The sequence below is a fragment of the Prionailurus bengalensis genome, chromosome B3, assembly GCF_016509475.1.
Source record: "Prionailurus bengalensis isolate Pbe53 chromosome B3, Fcat_Pben_1.1_paternal_pri, whole genome shotgun sequence".
NCBI lineage: Eukaryota > Metazoa > Chordata > Mammalia > Carnivora > Felidae > Prionailurus > Prionailurus bengalensis.
Window position 1 is genome coordinate 69855065 of NC_057355.1, and position 21767 is coordinate 69876831.

General features: G+C 37.6%; 1 protein-coding gene across 1 annotated transcript; it reads right to left on the minus strand.

Annotated features, from left to right (window-relative positions):
- Nucleotides 1–246: 246 nt before the first annotated feature.
- EMC7 (ER membrane protein complex subunit 7) lies at nucleotides 247–17621 on the minus strand. The gene is made up of 5 exons (XM_043555729.1): nucleotides 17256–17621; nucleotides 11777–11896; nucleotides 7458–7596; nucleotides 6104–6184; nucleotides 247–2296 (listed from the first exon to the last, which is right to left on the minus strand). The coding sequence occupies exons 1-5, from the start codon at nucleotides 17486–17488 to the stop codon at nucleotides 2144–2146; spliced, it is 726 nt and encodes a 241-aa protein (XP_043411664.1). The 5' UTR covers nucleotides 17489–17621; the 3' UTR covers nucleotides 247–2143.
- Nucleotides 17622–21767: the final 4146 nt, after the last annotated feature.

Sequence of the window (21767 nt, forward strand, 5' to 3'; positions counted from 1 at the left end):
TGTAAACTGAATCTAAGAAAGGCCCTAAAGAAGAGCAAAATATTACTTTGCCTCCAAATGATGAATAACAGCAAAAACAATCAAAGGAAGTGGGAAAAAAAGAAAAATTTGGCACTGATATATGGTTTTTGTGGATAGGAAATAATAGGACCAGGTTAGAACTATAGTGGATTTTTAGATCTTGAAAAGGAATTTACAGGTTTAATCCAAATCCTTCAATTTACAGATGAGGAAACTTAAGGCCCATTATTTTATTCATTCAACAAACATTTATTGTGTGCCTATATATATGCTCAATGCTGGAAATACAACAATGAACAAGATAAAATATGGTTCAAAGAGGGAAGTGACTTGCCCAAAGTCACAAAATGCAAGTTAGCAGCTAAACAGTCTCTTTGCACTGAACCCAATATTGTCCAATAAAATACAATAATTTCTTCACCTGTAAGCACAATAAGCATTTGACGAAGGTTCCATGCAAAGATAAGATGTTCATATACAACTGATATAATAATATTCCATAATATAAGGGATGTATATATATTATATTCAGATGGTTTTAGAATCTATGTAAAATAACCACAAACTTTCTTAATTAAGATATGAAATCATTTCCTTGAAAGTTCTTTTTAATTTTTTGGTCATTAGATATTCTATGTGCAAATTTTGACACCCCAAATTTTCAAATTTTTCAAGATGATTTCCAGTCATATAACTATGACTCTCACTATATCCTGTCTCCTTTAAATTGCAACTTTCATTCAACTAGCATTCTAATATTTAAGTTATTTTCAATAAATGACTCCATTTCCAAAGACCTACCTAGTTCTACCATTGCCCAGTTTCCCCCCTTAATCATTCATAGCTTAACCAGTTTGGTAACTTTAGCATATAATAATACAAACACTATATGAGTTAATAAACTGTCCTGTATCAAAGCTTATGTCTTTAAAAGAAAACCTATGAACCTCATTTCAAAATGAACAATTGTACCTACTACAAAAGGGTAAATACGAGTTTGGAATATTTTTTTGTCATTCTGGCAGACTTCATAACCTTAAGAAAGCAATAGGGGAGTTATTTATCATAGAAGAGAACAGGAGACCTTTACTACAGTAATACTATAAATAGTCTGAGTTCCTTTTTAATTAAAAACAAAAGGTATGAAATTTTTATAACTTATTGACATAAAGTTTTTGAGATAATCCTGATTGGAAAGTAATATTTACATTCCAACAACTCTGAAAATCAATGATGAGAGAGATGAGAGGATTTAAAAGGTACCTGTGCTACACTACCAACGTTACAACATGGAGCTCTAAGGTTAATTTTCCATCCTCAGTCTCCAGAAGGCTCTCCTACTGCTGCACTTCCTTCCCCTGGCTACGCATTCCCTGTTATTATTTGGGCTTCCTCTTTCCATAATAAGCTCTGTTGAAGACAGCCACTGACATTCTCCATCTCTGAATCCCTCCTTGAAGTACAGCACATAGCTGATACTCAATGAATCCCAATGATGGTAACAAAAACTTAAAAACTGGTAACATCTACTCTAATTCATATATCCATACTCTGAAACTAACTGTAATAACACAAATTAAGACATCAGAATTTGGTTCTACCTCAAACATCAGGAAATGTTAAATGCAGGGCAGGGCTGATAATTTTCAAGGTCTGGCCATTAAAAAACCCAATGGTTCATGCTGCTCTAAAAATAGCAACCACTTCTTTTTAGATAGGAAAGATCAATTTCAAGCTTCATATAATGAAAGAACAAAACTGTCTGGAATAAAAGAAATATCAAGTAAAGAAGAAATGACAAGATAATTCTATCTCTGGATTAAGACATTTTAATATACATAATGTATAGAACTTCATATAATTTATTAATGTCATTTTCTATAGGACACTAATTATTTCAGTGACATCAATATTGACCTTATACAGACAAAAGATGAAAGCTGGGTTTTCTTGTGTACCAAGTACAAAACACGTGCTAAAGAATTACCACACACAACAGTTATAAGAGATCAACTTTAAGGATGACTCAAGTTTACAGTAGTTGCTTCACGGTTTTCCCTCAAGGCTTGGATGTCACCCAGTGTTGCCATGTCTGTGCAAATGCTATCTCTGGACTGTCCAACTACCTCCTTTTGCCAGCCCCACTTTTGCCTGTTTTACTGCTGCCGCTGCTCGACTTGCCAGATGATTTTGAAGAGAAGAGTCTTGTCATGAACTCAGAAACATCAGGTAATTCATGGTTGGAATTCAGCATATTCATTGACTGTTCCATCTCCTGCAAGAAGACAAAGTACAATAATACAAAAGGCACTGGGATCCTTCAAGTCATTTAACAACTAACATTTCCATCAAGGAAGAAGAGGAATAGAACAAGTAGAAGCTACTGGTTCTCAGCAATGTTATACCCAATAGGACTTCAGAAACCACGTTTCTTTCTTTTCTTCTTTCTTTTTTTCTTTTTCTTTCTTCCTTTTCTCTTTCTTTCATTCATTCACCTAATTTATTGTCAAGTTAATTAACATACAGTGTACATAGTGTGCTCTTGGCTTTGGGAGTAGATTCCCATGATTCTTCGTTTACATACAACACCCAGTGCTCATCCCAACAAATGCCTTCCTCAATGCCCATCACTCATTTTCCCCACCTCCCCAAGCCCTGCCCGCCCCCGCTCCCCCCATCAACCCTCGGTTTGTTCTCTGTATTTAAGAGTCTCTTATGGTTGGCCACCCTCTCTGTTTGAAACTATTTTTCCCCTTTCCCTTCCCCCATGGTCTTCTGTTAAGTTTCTCAGGATCCACATATGAGTGAAAACATACGTCTGTCTTTCTCTGACTGACTTATTTTACTTAGCATAATACCCTCTAGTTCAATCCACGTTGTTGCAAATGGCATGATTTCATTCTTTCTCATTGCTGAGTGGCATTCCATTGTGTATATAAATCACATCTTTTTGATTCATTCATTCACCAGTTGATGGACATTTGGGCTCTTTCGGTAATTTGGCTATTGTTGATAGCACTGCTATAAATATAAGCATTGGGGTACATGTGCCCCTATGAATCAGCACTCCTGTATCCTTTTAGAAACCATGTTTCATACCTCCTTTATACTACTAAGCATTGTGATCCTTTAATAAATGTCCAATAAATCTTGCCTAGGGTTTCATTTGGCTTATGTTTTCATAAACAGTACTTTCTATTATTATATGTGACCATATTCCTGTCATCTCATTTTATGCTTTTTTTTTTAATTTTAGAAAGAGAAAGAGAGAGAGAGAGAGAGAGAGAGAGAGAGAGACCATGAAGTGGGGAGAGGGGCAAAGGAAGAGAGAATCCTAAGCACGTCCCATAAGTTCCATGCTCAGTGCTGGGCCTGAAATGGGGCTCAATCACATGACCCTAGGATTACGACCTAAACCAAAATTGAGAGGTGGACACTCAACCGAGCCACCCAGGTGCCCGTTATTTTATGTTTTCTGATTAAAATGCTTTCTGGGGCGCCTGGGTGGCTCAGTTGGTTAAGCAGCCGACTTTGGCTCAGGTCATGATTTCGCAGTCCATGAGTTCAAGCCCCATGTTGGGCTCTGTGCTGACAGCTCAGAGCCTGGACCCTGCTTTGGATTCTGTGTCTCCCTCTCTCTCTGCCCCTCCTCTGCTCACTCGCTCTCTCTCTTTCAAAAATAAACATTAAATAATAATAATAATAATAATAATAAATAAATAAATAAAAATGCTTTCTTACTGTTTTAATGGGTGTTTTCTTTTCTTTTTAAATTTTTTTTTTTACCTTTTGAGAGAGAGAGAGAGAGAGAGAGAGAGAGAGAGTGTGAGCACAACCAGGGGAGAGGCAAAGGGAGAGACTCTCAAGGGGGCTCGATCTCATGACCGTGAAATCATGACCTGAGCCGAAATCACGACCTGAGCCGAAATCAAGAGTTGGACGCTTAACCTACTGGGCCACCCAGGCGCCCCTAAATGAGTGTTTTCTTAAACTCATGCTTTCTTTAAATGCATATAAATAAGAATATCAGAGGTGCCTGGGTGGTTCGGTCAATTAAGTGATCAACTGTTGATTTTAGCTCAGATCATGATCTCATGGTTTGTGAGTTTGAGCCCTGTGTGGGGCTCTGTGCTAATAGCATGAAAGCCTGCTTGGGATTTTCTCTCTGTCCCTCCCCTGCTCGCACTCTCTCTCTCTCTGAAATAAATAAAAAATCATTTAAAAAAAGAATATCAATCTTTAATTATATATCAAGGCTATTAGAAAAGTTCGGAAAATAACTACAGTATTTCCAACACTTAATTCCTAAGGCCCTTAGTAGTAAATCTATGAATACTACTATGGACCTTAATAGCATCTAAAGCCAGCAATAAAAATGTTACAAACAAGTCACTGGCAGGACCTCATAAGGATCTGGCACTTTTATTTTGAGGTTTTGTCCTCTCTCTATTTAGCCAACAATCAATAAAGTATTGTTCTACCTTCAACAATATTGATGTAATATATGCTACATATGAATTTTATGTAACATTCCAAAAATGAACTTAAAATAGTATTAGTTCACACATGGAAAAAATAGCAAATATTATATTATCTCTCATGTAAAGTTGAACACCGCTAGGATATTAGCTTAGGCTTTCTCTCCAAAGGTAGAATTTATACATGGGTTCTCAAGGAGAATGTGCTTTTACAGATATGGACAGGAAAAGAAACATTATAAGCATAAATCAAAAATGTTAACATGCTCCCCCCGAAAAAAAAGTTAACATGCCCTCATAATCAAATATATATCGTAACAAGTCTTGAGACCCTGCAAAAATATATCATCAAATCTATGTTTTAATCTGCTCAATTCTGAAGCTCCTGAATAAAGAACTTTTTATACTGCTTACTATGTGCAAAGCACTTCGCAAGGAATGAACTTTTAATCCAATGTGACCTCTAATGTTTCCTTCTATTGATGCCACAGAGAGTTACCTGGCTTAACAGATACCAGGATTACATAGGATGTATACTTTCTGACCAACACTGAAGCAAAGATGTCAAATTTGGCAATGAGACATCATGAAATATCTTAAAACTTTCTTTAATCATGAAGCTTTTTCTGCTGTTCCAGCTTGGAATAAAATGCCTTGCCTTCTACAGAACTTAATCACCTACTACCTCAGCAAGTATTTTTATTTATTTTATGCATATCTTATTTTCCCATTTAAAACACAAATACACTCCCTCACCCATACACCCACAATCCTCTGACGGCAAGAGAAAGTATTTTATAAAGCCGTGCTATTTCCTACTCTTGACTCTGAACTCATTGGCAACAGGGATGATATACAATTCATTTTTGTATCCCCAGTATCCATAACCTAAACACTGATTAATAAATGTTCATTCAGCAAAAATAAGGTGTCAACACATCAACATATTACATACAGTGGAAAAACTCAGAACTCAGGAGGTATTTGTTAATCATTTCCAGGTGGAAGAAAAACAATGGTTTAAAAAAAATTCTGAAGATTTTATGGAAGCCAATATTTCAGAGAGACAAAGTAGTGGCACTAAATTTGAAGCATCTTATTTGGCAATCCTCTGCCCATTGCCAAACCAATATAATTTGGGGGTAAAGACTCTGGAAGTCGCTATTCTATTTTCTTCCCTTGGTTATCCAAATTTGTGTGCGTGTGTGTCTGAACACATAAACTAAATGTGTACTCTGAAGAGTTTTGTAAAGTAAAGGTAAATTGTAAGAAGCTATCATTTTGCAAACTATTTGGATTGGACTACCAGGATTATTATGCATTTCAACTATTTAACAAGTGAGGCACAAAGAGAGCAGTACTAAGCAGTGTTTTAGCTGTACGAAGAGACCCACGCTTTTATCAGGCAGAACCAACTGAATTTATCTGGTCCAATGGAAACAACTAACTAATACCAGGAACATAATATTGTATTAATACAACCTCTGATTGAATTTGGCTTGGGAATTAGGATAAAGCTAAAAAACCCAAGCCATTCAGCCACAATGAATGATTCAGGCATTGGAATATGGTTCAAAAATTCACAGTGGGGGCAATCACCTTACCCGTCTCATGTCAGGATCACTTGTGTTGACCACTTTGGGCAGAAGCACAAATATCAATAATGGAAGAACCATCATCATAACCTATGGAAGAAAAAAAGAAATCCAGAAAATGTTTTTCCCCTTTAACGGCAGAATAAAATCTGCATTTCACAACCCATGATGAAATTAAAGATTCATATGTTATATATAGAATAAACCTAGCAGCACCACCTCAAATCTACTCACTCAGCCTGTGTGATACAGGCGCTAATCAATGTCTGACTACTGTAGAGAAGAGCCTTATCTATGTGGATTTGGAATTTATAGACACCTCGCTTTATATTTGTGCTTACAGTTTTAACACAAACCGTTTGCAAACGTAACTATCTATTCACTTTCTTCAATCTGCAGTCTGGCATTGGGAATAGCGACCCTGAGGGCCAGCTGGTCTCTTTCCAGATGACTTTATGGTTCTTGAAGAAAATATTATATTGCCCCTTTAATGTACATTCTCTCGAGACTGCAATATAGTACTAGGTGACTAGTTTTGAAAAATGACCTAGAAGCTTTAGCACTGTGTATGTTTCCATGAATTTCAGAAATGAGAACATGGAATCTATTTCTCAATAAACTTTGGAATCTCATTGCTGGTTTCTCCTATCCACTCTACCTTCCTGCTTCTTTACTCCTGATAGCAGATTCTAGGTACTATTTATTCCTCTCAAAAAATGTACAGTCCCCAAATATTCCTGTTTGTGATCTAAATAGCCATCAGCAAGGACTATGATCACCACTTAGACAATTACAAGATAATAATTCAACTTCCAGAAGCAGGAAAAAAAAGTCAATTTGTTTCTAAAGAATGTATTCTATTAGTGATTTATTATTAATGGATACCATAACATCATTTTTATACCAGGGATTTAAATTACCACAGAAAAAATTCTCTGTTTACCACACATGTGAAAAAAGGAGAAAGACCCTTACTCAAGCCATCAATAGTAGCTGATTAATAAATGATGGCACATTCATCAGTGGACTTATATGCAGGTAGTATGAAGGATGAGACTGCTAACTCCATGGGACTTACCACATACTCTTATTCCATTTAAATTTTAAAACCTTTCATCATAAATAAGTATTTATCCCATTTCTGTTGCACATTTCAATATCAAATCTACTGTGCAATTCTCACCATATTCTTTTCATTAGTATTCCTAAAGCTACTATTTTTATGAAATCAATAAACTTCACAATTATCCTTTCATCTAACAATCTGACCTCAGCTTTCTTTCTCAGAGGGGCTAGAAATTTTCAAATTCCTAGATTCAAATTAGAGATTTGTAAAGATGTTTAACTGTAGCCTGATACATACCATTGGGTTCATTAGAAAGTCTGTCCAGCCCCATGATTCCCTCTTAATAAAGTAAGAAGGTGGGCCTGAAGATTTCATTTGGAGAGGATAGGGAAGTCTGACCACTTCTGATGTTTTGATGTAATTCACATATCTTGCTCTGATGAAGCAACATGAAAAAAGCATCAGTAATTTTATCAAAAACATTACTAGTTAAAAGAACTGCTTATATTAACAATGCCTTATAATTACCTTTAAAATTACCATTTTTCTAAAATGCTTTGGCATCTAAACTTTTGATCTTAAAAATTGGATTAAAGTAGCTTTATCTGTATTTCTAAAATATTTAGCAAAATGTAGAGAGAGAGACTTAGTTTCCAGCTGTAACTCTTGTTATTACCTAGTCCTGTGGGGCTAGACAAGTTCTTCTCTGGATATATCAAAAGCTCTTTTAGAATTCTTCTAACTCTAAAGCTCTTTGATTATATTTAATAATAAATTAATTTTGTTATAAATATACAAAAATGTTGTATTTTATTTCTTTGGCTGTCTGAGATAGGCATTAATGAGCACACCCAATTTTTAAGTCTAAAATTTTGCAGAAAAAAATTATGATTTAAGAAAGTCCTGCAACAGTACCATAGGTAACACTACATTTTCACCAGAGATGTCACTAATTTTAATCAAAACTCTCAACATGTTCATACATGTTCCAGGCTACTTTTTGAAAACTGCCTCCTCTTTTCTCTCTCATTTCCTCCCAGAACTTCTATTTGACACCAGTTAGAACTTTTTCTTTCTTTCTTTTATTAAATTTTTGGCAGAGCACAAGCAGGGGAGGGGAGGGGGGAGACCAGATCCAAAGCCAGCTCTGAGCTGACAGGCTGACAGCAGCAAGCCCGATGTGGAGCTCAAACTCACGAACCGCAAGTTCATGACCTGAGCCAAAGTCGGACACTCAACTGAGCCACCTAGGTGCCTCTAGACCTTTTCATTTTTTACTCTGCATCTTGTTAAATTCTTTCACAGTGCCCATTCCTTTATGTGTACTGTATTCTGGGTAAGTTTTTTCCTGTCTTCCAGTTCACCATACCTCTGTTCAGTTGTTTAACATATGCATTGAATTTTGTATTCCAAAGCCTGTATTTATTGTAGAAGTTCTATTTTATTCTTTTTCAAATATCAATGGTCTGTTTTTGTAGTATCTTACTCTTACAACAATAGATCTTTTATTTGTTTAGGCATTTTAAATATACTTTAAACTATTTCATAGTCCATACCCAATAATCCTATTATATAAGGTTCTTATATATCTAATTCATCTGCTGACTCAATGTACATTGTTTTCTTGGGTGTTTGATAACTTTATTTATGTGTGGGCCTGAATAGAGAATATCTCCCTGCAGAGAGTTTATGCATTTGTCTTCACCAGGAGTTCAGGATTATGACCAGGGATGATCTTGTTAATTGCACAGCTTGAAAGTTTCTGGATCATGCAGGAAGTAATAAGTTCACACCCCAAATTTCAGTGAGGGAGGACTGTGACTATCAAATTTCAGGAGAGATTTTCCCCTTCAAAAGGCCAGGGCTAGATTGGGAGACTAGTGGATTTTAATGCCAAGAGTCAAAGGGGGTATCGAGTCTTAGATCTAATTCTCGCCCAAAGCAAGCCTAAGGCTTACCTCTTACCTACATACTGCTAATAAAATCTAAGCATTTTGGTTAGAATATCAAAACCCCCAGGTAGGAAAGTGGTTTATGGTTTGTCCCCCAGGGATTTCCCTTGCTCTTCTGGGAGCTACATATTTAAAAGGAAATGTCTGTCATGTTACCATGCATGCTTACAAAATATTGCTCAAGAATATGAGGATTTTATATGAATCCCATCTGCTCTCTATTTTGTTCCACCCCCAATTATTAAAATGATAAGAGCCTCATTTTTTTACCTATGCTTCAGGCATCCAATCATCAGGAATGGAACTGAGAATATGAATCCCACTGCTGCAACCAGTCCTTAAATGCTAAAGCAGGAAGTACTCTTTACCCAAAGCAAAAAGCAAAAAACTTTATATACAGAAAAATATTTCTATTTGCTTAAACTATTTAATGCAAAATTCAGAGCAAAAGTAAATAAAAATATAGGTGTTAACAGACAAATACCCCCTTTTAACAACCCTCATTTCCTCCAGTACTGTTTTCAATATTAAAAAAAAAACCTTAAATATGTATATAAGTATAGTGCAATCAACACACCCACCCATCTCCAAGCTTCCAATTCTAAAATATATAAAAAGTCATAAGTCCTTTAAAGTTTAAATTTAACATTAGAATTTTACCTATATATTTCCTTAAAAATCTTTATGCCTTTAAGACGTGAGAAATTTGATACCTAATAAGGTTCATCTACTCTGAAACAATTCATTTATTCTATCAAAAAATATTTATAAACATATTTACAAGACATTACCTTCAATTCAAGCTTCACCCTTGCCCTAAATAGCCAAGAGCAAGAAATACGATTAGAATTTGGACAAACTAGACTATTCTAAGACAACAATTTAACTTCAAATAGGGGGGAAAGTAATTTGTTTTTAAAGAATGTATTCTTAGTGGCATCATAATATTAGTTTCATGATAATGTCAAGAATTTAAATTACTACCAAATAATCATCTCTGTTCACCACACATGTTAAAAGAGGAGAAAGAAAACCCTACCTGTCCATTAATGGGCATCAGCATCAATGGACTAATATTCAGCTGATATAAAGGATGAGACAGTTCTATGTGTGGCTCACTCTATGTGAACTATACCATATTTACATATACTTTTCAAACTTTCAATGTCCAAAAAAAACCAAAAAAGGCAAAGAAAGAAGAAAACATTTTAGGCATAAACATTAATGCCAATGTAAATATTATGGTACTAACTGAACATATCTCTATTAGATCAGCTCAACTTGGAGTCTCTACAAATCAACCTAAATATTTTTGGAACATATACCAAAAAGGTCAGTCATAAAACACAGTTCCTCGAACCCCAAAATTATTTTTGCCTTTGTGAGACCTGTGCTTTATTACTGCAACAAAGAGTTATTTTGTGATAATTCAGAGAAGAGACATAACCACTCAAAATTCTTTCATATTTGCCATCATACCTCAATAAAGCTAGAAAAAAAAAGCAAATAAATAAAATTGTTTCATATATTTCCTGGTCATTAGCCCAAAGAGACAACTACTGGCATGGGACAATAAAAAAAAAAATAAACCAATAAACTGGAGTTACAACAGAAGGAATCTGAACACTGTGGACATCTATACAACGGATTCCAACTGCAAATGGATTTGTGGTATTCCACACACAGCCTGAATTTGTCCAGCATTCTTTTCTCCTCAACTTCAAAGCATGTGTTCATCTACTTAGAAATTCTGAAATTTTTTCCTAGTCTGCCAGCCTCTGATACTGCCCTTTCTTCTCTTCTTATCATGATCCTCACGTGGATATAAACTTACAATATAATCAGTTTTCTCAAACAAAACCAAATTTCCACTGCACACTAAATATTTCAGAAAGAACTGTAGAAATTTCTAGATCAATACAACTATTACATAGGTATTAAGGGTATTATGAAAATATCCCAATGAGAAACAGGAGACGATTAATATTTCTAATTTAGAAAAGTTAAATTATTTCCCACTTTAGGTATCCCATTTCAATTATAACTTCTATAGGGCTTTTGCTCTCATAGTAGGTAATCTTGCCTCTTCTCTATATACTCATATAAAGGAGCTTTAAAATAAATTTTAAAGCAGAGAAGGAGGAAGTTCAACTTTATAATATTATCAATGCACAGATTAAAACAATATAATGAGGGCACCTGGGTGGCTCAGTCGTTAAGTATCTGACTTCATTCAGCTCAGGTCACGATCTCATAGTTCGTGAGTTTGAGTCCCAATCAGGTGAGCCTGCTTCAGGTGAACACCAGCCCCGCTTTGGGTAAAAGCCGCTTTTCTCTCTCTCTCTCCCCCACCCCTATCTCTGCCCCTCATGGGATTCTCTCTCTCTCTCTCTGCCTCTTGCTCACTTGCATCCTCTCTCTCAAAACACACACACACACACACACACACACACACACACACACACACACAATATAAGGATATTTTAGGGGGAACAGAGAGAAAAATTTTTAAATTAAAAACAATATAAGGATATTTTAATTGTTTTAAGGAATACCTGTAGTTTAAATGAGAAAACTTTTCAATCCTAACTATAAAATCCAAAAGGAATATAGGAGGTATTCAGTAGTCTATCCTTTAGTAAAAACTACATCAGGTACCCTTACCTCATTTTTCCTTTTGAAGTGATATCCACTCGGACAGGATCAAACCTGTAAGCTGGAGATATAACTTCTACCACATAAGATCCAGAAGGTATATCATGAACCACAAAACTCCCATCTGTCCTAGAAAAATGAAAATCGTATTTAGACACTTTGGATCAATAGCTTGTATTCTTCTTTTAAATCATGTTAACTCCTAAATCAACTCCCCCCAAAATGACGTTCAGAGCAAGTAGCAAAAGAAAAAACAAACAAACAAAACCCCACAAAAAACTGGCAAGAATTGTCCCTACACTTTAGCTTCCATAATCACACTGCCAGGCTTCTGAAAATAGCCCAGAGCACTCCACAGGAGCAGAGAATCCTGACATAGAAAATACTTCTAATTCCTTCTATGAGACAGTGATAGAACAGGAACACAGTTCCAATTCTGAAGCCATATCTTCATTCAAGGGAAATTACCACTTTACATTATTACTACAGTATTAGGGTTCCCATTTTGCAATACCCTGCAACAACTTCTTAATTAAAAAAAAAAAAAAATGGCTGGCACAAAAACAGATACTCAGATCAAAGGAACAGAATAGAAAACCCAGAAATGGACCCACAAACTAATCTTTGACAAACCAGGAAACAATAGCCAATGGAATAAAGACAGTCTCTTCCAGCAACTGGTGTTGGGAAAACTGGACACAGACATGCAGAAAAATGAACATGGACCACTTTCTTACAGCACACACAAAAATAAATTCAAAATGGATGAAAGACCTAAATGTAACACAGGAAGCCATCAAAATCCTCGAGGAGAAAGCAGGCAAAAATCTCTTTGACCTCAGCCACAGCAACTTTACTCAACATGTCTCCAGAGGCAAGGGAAACAAAAGCAAAAATGAACTACTGGGACCTCATCAAAATAAAAAAGCTTCTGCACAACGAAGGAAACTATCTGCAAAACTAAAAGGCAACTGACGGAATAGGAGAAGATATTTTCAAATGACACATCAGATGAAGGGTTAGTATCCAAAATCTATAAAGAACTTATCAAACTCAACACCCAAAACCCAAATAATCCAGTGAAGAAGTGGGCAAAAAACATGTATAGACACTTCTCCAAAGAAGACATCCAGATGGCCAACCGACACACGAAAAAAATGTTCAACATCACTCATCATCAGGGAAATAGAAATCAAAACCACAATGAGATACCACCTCACACCTGTCAGAATGGCTAACATTAACAACTCAGGCAACAACAGATGTTGGTGAGGATGCAGAGAAAGAGGATCTCTTTTGCATTGCTGGGGGGAATGCAAGCTGGTGCAGCCACTCTGGAAAACAGTATGGAGGTTCCTCAAAAAATTAAAATAGAACTACCCTACGACCCAGCAATTGCACTACTAGGTATTTACCCAAGGGATACATGTGTGCTGTTTTGAAGGGGCACATGCACCCCAATGTTTACAACAGCACTATCAACAATAGTCAAAGTATGGAAAGAGCCCAAATGTCCATTGATAGATGAATGGACAAAGAAGATGTGGTATATATATATATATACATATACAATGGAGTATTACTCAACAATCAAAAAGAATGAAATCTTGCTATCTGCAACTACGTGGATGGAACTAGAGGGTATTATGCTAAGCGAAATTAGCCAGTCAGAGAAAGATAAGTATCATAGGACTTCATTCATATGAGAAATTTAAGATATAAAACAGATGAACATAAGGGAAAGAAGCAAAAACAATACGAAAACAGGGAGGGGGACAAAACATAAAAGACTCTTAAATATGGAGAACAGAGAGTTACTGGAGGGGTTGTGGGAGGCAGGGTGGGCTAAACGGGTAAGGGGCATTAAGGAATCTACTCCTGAAATCACTGTTGCACTATATGCTAACTTGGACGTATATTAAACAATAAATTAATTGATTTTTAAAAATAAATGGCTTTTTTTCTAGTTTTTGTTTGCATTTTGTTGTCTTTCTTTCTAAAAAATGGGGTATTAAGTACCACTTGTTCCACTTGTTACAAATAGCTCCCATCTACTTTGGTTACTTTAGTTTGGATATATAAAAGTCTAACGTGTTTATGTAGTTAAAATCACCTGCCTTTTCCTTAATGATTTCTTCTAAGTCTTCTAGACTTAGAAAACCATCCCATCAAGAGCTGATAATTTCAGGTTCATAGATCAAAATTAATTTGTTTTGATAATGAAAACTGACATTCTGAGGAAAAAGAAGTTTCTGTTTTAGGAAACAAATGATCCTAAAAGGATTGGCTTTATCAGATAATTCTCAGCATAATATATTAAATAATCCTTCTTAAATCATTAGACTCTCTCAAAGCTAAAGCAGTAATTGATTCTGCAACATGCACAATATTTACTAAAATGTAAGAGGAAAACATATTCCTTGCTACTTCAAAATACAAACTAAACTAAAACAGAATCGAAATAAAGACACCAGCATGCCTGGGTATCTCAGTCGGTTAAGCGTCCAACTCTTGATTTCAGTTCATGTCACGATCTCACAGTTTGTGGGATCAAGCCCCTCGTCGGGCTCTGTGCTGACATTGTGGAGCCTGCTTGGGATTCTCTCTCTTTCTCTCTGCCTCTCCCCCACTCTCTCTCAAATAAATAAACATTAAAAGAAAAACCGTAAAACATCAAGTTCACTTATTACTAGGCTGGATGTCTTTCATTTGCCCTTCGGACCCACTCTCCACCCTTCTCTTTGCAGACTGGAGGAAGGAAAGAAAGAACATGAGCTTAGCGTATTTTTCCCCAGCTTTCTCCCTGAGAAGCCACCTGTGACTTGTTTTGTCAAGTGACACTGCTCCTCTCAAGGCAGTCCTTTCTTCTATGTCCCAGTAAACTTTACTTCCCCTACATCCTTCAAGCTCAGAGGTGATAATAGCCTTGAGGCTGTAAACTCTAGAGTACTGTACAATCTGGTTTCCCTACACCACGACTATACTGTTTAATCCTTTCATTCGACTTTCCTGGAATTATTCTAATTTGAGTGTATCTTCTGCTTCTTCACAGGACCCTCAGTGAACAAAATTTCAAAGCATTTTTCTAGGTCCAGAAAAAATTAATTAAAGCAATGACTGTGCAATGCAAATAACAGAACTAACTGCCCAAAGGAAAAAGCAAATCTATTTTTCAACCTACAGTAAATATTTTACTTTAGAAAGATAATATACAAATTTTATAATGAAATTTTAAAACTTGGTTTTACAAATGGACTCTGCAATATGTAAGCCTTGTTGGATACTGATTTAAAGAATACATAAAAGCATTTTTCAGATAAATGAACGAGGTATTAGATGAAGTTATAGCATTATTATTTACTTTATTAAATCAATAATAGTATTGTGGGGGTTTTTTCAAGCCCTTATCTTTTAGAGACACATAATTATGTTTTTTCACGTGAAATTATATGATGTTTAGGATCATATTTAAATATTCCAGGGAAAAAAATTAAGTACAGAGGAGACACTAAAAAAAAAAAATGGTAGACTGGGATGGGTACCTAAGTATTCACTAAACTACTGTTTATTTTAGCGTATGTCTGCAATTTTCCATAATAAAAAGTTCCAAAAAAGTATCGTGCAGAATTTTACTATGTCAAAAAACTGAAAACTACCTAAATGACCCCAAAAAGAAGATGTCTAAATAGATTATGATTTATGTACACAGTGATGAGAGCAAGAAGTGGCACGAAGCATCCTCAGTCAAAACTCCCCTCATCTCCATTAGCCAAGACCAATGCCACCTCCAACAAACATAAAACTGCATGCTAGTTATGCATAACATGTACAAGAAAAATTACCTATCCCTCTTTGGACAAGTTCCCACCATAAGCTCTTCACATTAATTTTAAGCTTTCTACATACAAATGGAAGAACATGAAATGGTATCAGAAGCTGCTCACAAAATATTAACTGAAAAAAAAACAAACAAACCAGGTTACAAAATACTATATATTTTACTATTAAAAACAGGTCATATGATTACAAAAAGACTGCAAAATATACAACAAAATGTTAAGGCTTGCTCCCTAACTTGTTATGTTTTCTTCAATAAACAGAATATTTATACATATTTTAATTTTTTTTAAGTAGGTTTCAAGCCCAGTGTGAAGCCCAATGCCAGGCTTGAACTAAGAAACATGAGATCAAGACCTGAGCTGAGATCAAGAGTCCAAGGCTTAACCAACTGAGCCACCCAGGTGCCACAGCATACACATTATTTTAAAATTAAAAAAAAAATTTATGGTTTTTAAAGTAATTATATACTGCAGAAAAGAGAAGCCAAATGGTCAATTTAGGCTAGTTTTCCAAGGCTTAAGAGAGTTTTTTCATTAAAACATCATTACTTAGGGCAAACTCCAAAGAATACCAGATTCGCAAAGACAAATAGCATCAAAATACTGATTGTAACCTTGTTGTCATTATCTATTAATCTGGGATTCAAATTCTCATTCAACAGCACCTGGATGATCTGAATATCTGCAAATCAGATTTAGAAGTGTCTACATTTAAGTTGTCTGGGTTTCAAATATCATTTGCTGGTGGACAAACGAAACATTTCCTTTCCTAAATATTTTCTTTCAGTTTGTAGTTTCACCTCCCAAGAAGCGAATGAAAGATACAAAACATCACATTTGTACCTAAACATCTGAAAAGCAGGCTGCTGCAAAACTGGAATGCTAATAAATTCACCAGGTCCTTTAATATAGGCTGAAATCCTATTCTGCTAATAGCTAGAAAAGACAGAAGCATATAAGCAAATGTAGAGAAACCCCAGTCTCACATAAATACCAGCAAGTGTAATACTGCAAATCCCTCGATGAATTCAACTGTAAAAAAAAGAACAACAATCCCACCTCCAGGCAAAAAAAAAACCAAACGGTGCTTTGATTAGGGACTTCAGGGCCCATTAATTTGAGAAGCGACAACGTTAGCCTCCCAGTCTATGCCATCATAGAAGTCCCTTTGGGCTTTGAGAATTCCCATTTGTTTTTAGCATCTTTCTACACAAATCAAGCTGCCAAAAGACTGAAACGAATGCAAAAAAAAAAAAAAAAGACCAGATTCCATGGAAGCTAGATGAGATGCAAAGAATTCAGCATGAGACAAATAAGGGGCCCACCTGTCCCCAGTGCCCAAGAGTGGTCGACCCCGTATGTGGCAAAAATGGAATTGAAGAAAACTGACCCCACTGCGCTGGCCCGGGGGCAAGCACCTGCCATCCTCATTTCCGAGGTCCAGGGAGTGGAGTGAGGGGGAAACGGGGGGGGGGGGGGAAGCGTCGGGCTGCCCCCCCCCCAAGGTCTCCCGGCACACACCGCTAACGGCGCCCGCCCCTTCACCCTCCGACAGCGACGTCGTCAGCTCCTGACACCTGGCTCTCCTAGAGGGAATTCCCTTCCGGCTTCCACGCCAACCTCTTTCCCGCTGCCCCCAGGATGCTCACTTAAGGAACCCGACGTGCTCTTCTCCGTCTACCAGCACTCGGGCTGCCGAGATCCAATCCTGGGGCTTCACCCCTGGAACAACAGCACGTCCCTCAATCTTGAAGCGATCTCCTATGCCGACCCCAATCCCTCCTGACCCATCGGCCGTAGCCCCAGGCAGCTCCGAGCTCTGGGCATCCCCTGATAGCAACAGCAGAAGGACGAAAAAGAAGCCCCACAGAATGGCCGCCATGACAGCGGCTCTCAGCGGCCAGACCGGCCCCGGAAGCCTTCCCAGTCTCCCAGTCGTCGCCGCCGCAGCCCGATGTCGTCATCACTGCGCGCCGGGTCTTGGCGCGAGCTGTAGGCTCAAACCCGAGGGAAGGACTCTTGGGCCAATCGCTTTGCGAGGCGGAAATGAGGCAAGGTACTACCGAGAACTCCCCGCGCTCGAGTTTGGAATGCGGTCTGAAGAAAGTGTCAAGTGCCTCGGAAAGGGCCCCCCCCCCCCAAAGTGAAAGTGGTGAAGTGTGTTGCTGTGGCAGCCGGCGTCGCGCTGGAGTAAAAGACGTTAAGACTGAAAGCGACGACGATCTGAAGTAGTGTCTGCAAATGAGGCCCTGGCTCTGGAGAAACAGGCCCAGAAGAGAGCGTTTAAAAAAGTTATAAAAAGGGGCGCCTGGGTGGCTCAGTCAGTTAAGCATCCAACTTCGGTCCAGGTCTTGATCTCGCAGTTCCTGAGTTTGAGCCCTGCCTCCGACTCTCTGTTGTCAGCTCAGAGGCTGAACATGATTGGACTTCTGTGTCTCCCTCTCCGCCCCTCCCCTGCTCGCGCTCTCTCTCCCTCAAAACTCAATAAACATTTAAAATATATACATATTAAAAAATATTTTTTAAAAAGTTCTAAAAAAAAGAAGAAATTCTAGAGATTCCCTAAGACGTGTGAGATGAAGTCTCCCATTTGTATGTTTAAAGGAGATAATGTTTCGGCATAGAAAATAGCTAGAAAGAGACGTGAACTATTTGTTAAGGGTTGCCTCTGGTGAAAAGGCAAGAGTTGAGGGACCTTCATCAGGTACTACACCCTTCGTTCTGATTTGAATGCTTTACCGTAAACATAACAGCGTTGGGGGTGAGGGACTGCCAATGTTGATCATGGGGTCTAAGCCGAGATTTCAGAGATCATCCGCTCCAATCTTTTCCATTTTCTTGATGGTACAAAGGGAAGGAACTTGCCCACGGTTTCTGTTGGCCATAAACGTTGCCTTCTCTTACAAATCTCTGTTGAAGATTATCGAAGGGAGTGCATGTTTTTGCCCTGTGAACTCTTTAGACTTAGCCTCCCAAAGAAAAATAACAAAAATTGGGGAAAGGGATACAAGAGATGAGTATTCTGAACCCCTGGCAAGGGGTAGAGATGCAGCAGCTGGGGCCAACCATACTCTGTAGTGTCCTGAGCATCAGCAACCGCCAGTTGGAGGTACTTTCCTTCTGAATGTAGCCATTTCTTCACATTTGACCGTTGGAAGAAGCAGGGCTACTGTCAAAAAGGTTATCCTGTGCTACAACGCTATCCACTACCACGATGCCTCAAAAATAAACTATGAAATAAAATTTCACTTTTCTAAAATCACACAAAAATTACAAATAGGCTGAAATAAAAATAGCTTCATCCCCAAATTTTCTGATAATTCACATATTTTTGGTGACCCTGCTTTGTTGGTGTCTTAGACACATGTTCAATTTGATTAATAGGTAATCCGTGTTGGTCTTCATAAATCAAGTAGGAACCGGGGAGTTTCCTTTTTACAGGGAGCAAAGAGTGGAAGAGGACCAGCCGCAAACAGCAACTAAGCTCTCTGCATCCCTTTTCTCTTTTCCCCTACCTTATTGTCACTCTAATACCAAACAATCCAGTGATTTGAACCCCTCAAATGCAAGGCTGATATTTTTACGGCATAGATGAAGTAGAGAAGCCTAAACAATGCTTTCTGGCAGTGTGAAATTCTATGACTTCTGGTGTTTTCCAGGTAGACCACAGGAACTACATAGGTATTCAACTGTATACAAGAGTTATTCCATAATGTATCTCTTGGACTGATGCCTAATAAAAGAAACTATGCTTATAATGAAATATTTCAAAAAGATTTTGCACTGGACTTGCTCTGTTTGCCCAGCCAGATCCACTTTCTAGCCTCTACTCTGCTTTGTGCCTTGGAAGGCTGGATCTTGAAGGATTGCAAAAACTTGGTTCCTTTGACGTCTGGGAGCTTCCAGTTGGGTCCGGCCAATAGGAGGTATATGGAGGACACCTTATTATTCAGTTTCCCTTACTTCTGCCCATACTTGCAAGAAACTTTAATGAAGGGATCATTTACAATAACCCCTTCAAGCCTTACATCTATTTCCTGCCAATATCTTGGCCAATATAGATTTCAGGCAGACCTACTTATCTCAATTATGGAAAATACTGTTAAAGTGAGGTCATCAGTTTATTATCCAGGCCCTTTGCTTTTCTCTCTTCCTTTTTTGTTGCCCGGCTCTTGGTTTCTTCATAGCATGGCCACAAGGGGGTGAACAAGGATAAGGACAGACACAAAACTCAAAAACTACACAAAGCGTTTTTATAAATAGGGGATTGTACCAGCAGAGGTTAAGTCTGGGTTTTACAGGTGGTATGTATTTTCTTTTTTTTTTAAGTGTTATGTTTCTGATTTTTGGCAATATTTTGTAATATAAGTGTTTCATCAATATAAATATAAATTACAAAAATATAAACCTATTTTTAAAAATAAAGGGAGAAGCTAGCTAACATTACTATACATATATAATAGAATTTTCTTTGAATTCTTAATGAATAAGCCAAAAAAAAAACCTGTTGCCATCCTTATCTAGAGTTTTCATAATCACTTAAAGTGGCGTCTTTGATGGTGGTTTTGATCTCTTCCTCCCTCTCAGTAATCTGCTTGTCAGCATCTTTCAGTGTCAAGGTGCTTTTCAAACAATTCTTTATACATTGATTGTTATAGAAGAGGTAACAGGTTATAAGTTGTGACTACAAAGTAATGAGGATCATACCCTTTGCTGCTTCTCTCATATTTAAGCCAATGGGTATTTATTTATTTATTTATTTTCAACAGGTTTATTTTTAAAACATAGAGTAATAGTAGCCGAATGCTTGGAAAACATCAGCTGTGCTGATCCCCAAACACCCTGCTATTTTACTTTAAGTGATTTTTGTCCTTTGAGTTCTCAAACTTCATTTACCTCAAGTAGATCAGCTAATGTTTTTCACTCAAGTAAACTGGAGCCAATTTCCTTAATATTTAAAAATGCCTATCATCCACTGGGACTCCAGGTTTGGCTTTCTGAAGTTGCCTGTAGAGTCGTCTGAAATGGGATGCGTCATCCACCATTCTCAGAGGGAGTCCCAGAAGCATCTAACTTGCCTTCATGTCCTGCAAAAATAAATCACAACAGAGAGATTTCACTTTCCATTTTACTCTAAATTCTCATCCCTTCCACCAAATTCTGTAAAAAATCATAAGTAAAATAAATTGGAGCAGTGTGAAGATAATGCTAAACAATTTACAAGCATGAGGAGGAAACAATTATCTTTAATATTAAGAAAAAAAGGCAAAATTCTCAACATCCCAAGAACTTCTAGGGAAACTACTTTGTTGTGTTTTTTTTAACTTTTTTTTTTAACATTTGTTTATTATTGAGAAACAGAGAGAGACAGAGCATGAGCATGGGAAGGGCAGAGAGAAGGGGAGACACAGAATCTGAAGCAGGCTCCAGGCTCTGAGCTCTCAGCACAGAGCCTGATGCAGGGGTTCAAACTCACAAACCGTGAGATCATGACCTGAGCAGAAGTCAGACACTTAACCAACTGAGCCACCCAGGTGCCCCTAGAGAAACTGCTTTGTAAACACGAAAACATAAATATTGTTAGTTGTTGTGTTTGAACACCAGTGAATAAGAACTAAAGTGTTAGAATGAAGGAGTTATGTAACACTACCCTCTGTGCATTTGGGCTCTCTAGGCCTGAGGGACCCAGCTTCTCACTGGCCTGTGGCTGCAGGATAGCAATGTTCAATGCACCACAGGGACCTAGGCTAAAGGACTGGCTCCAAAACCAGTCACAGAACTTGAGAAGTACAGTAGTTGAACTCCAGTTTCACACAAGGTATCTCTAAGCCCTCTTTGCAACATCCCTGTTCTGTCTGACATATGCACCAGCGTTTATAAAAGCAATAGCCCTCTAAGTACATCTGTGCATAGTAATTGTAAAAACTGGATCTTCTTGATTTGAATCTTACCATCTTTTAAAAAAACTTGTGGTAGGGCCATTTGCGTGGCTCCAGTCAGTTAAGCATCTGACTTCAGCGCAGGTCATAATCTCACCGTTGGTGAGTTCAAGCCCATGTTGAGCTCTGCGCTGACAGCTTGGAGCCTGGAGCCTGCTTTGGATTCTTTCTGTGTCTTTCTCTCTGCCACACCCCCCTCCCCCACTCATGCTCTGCCTGTCT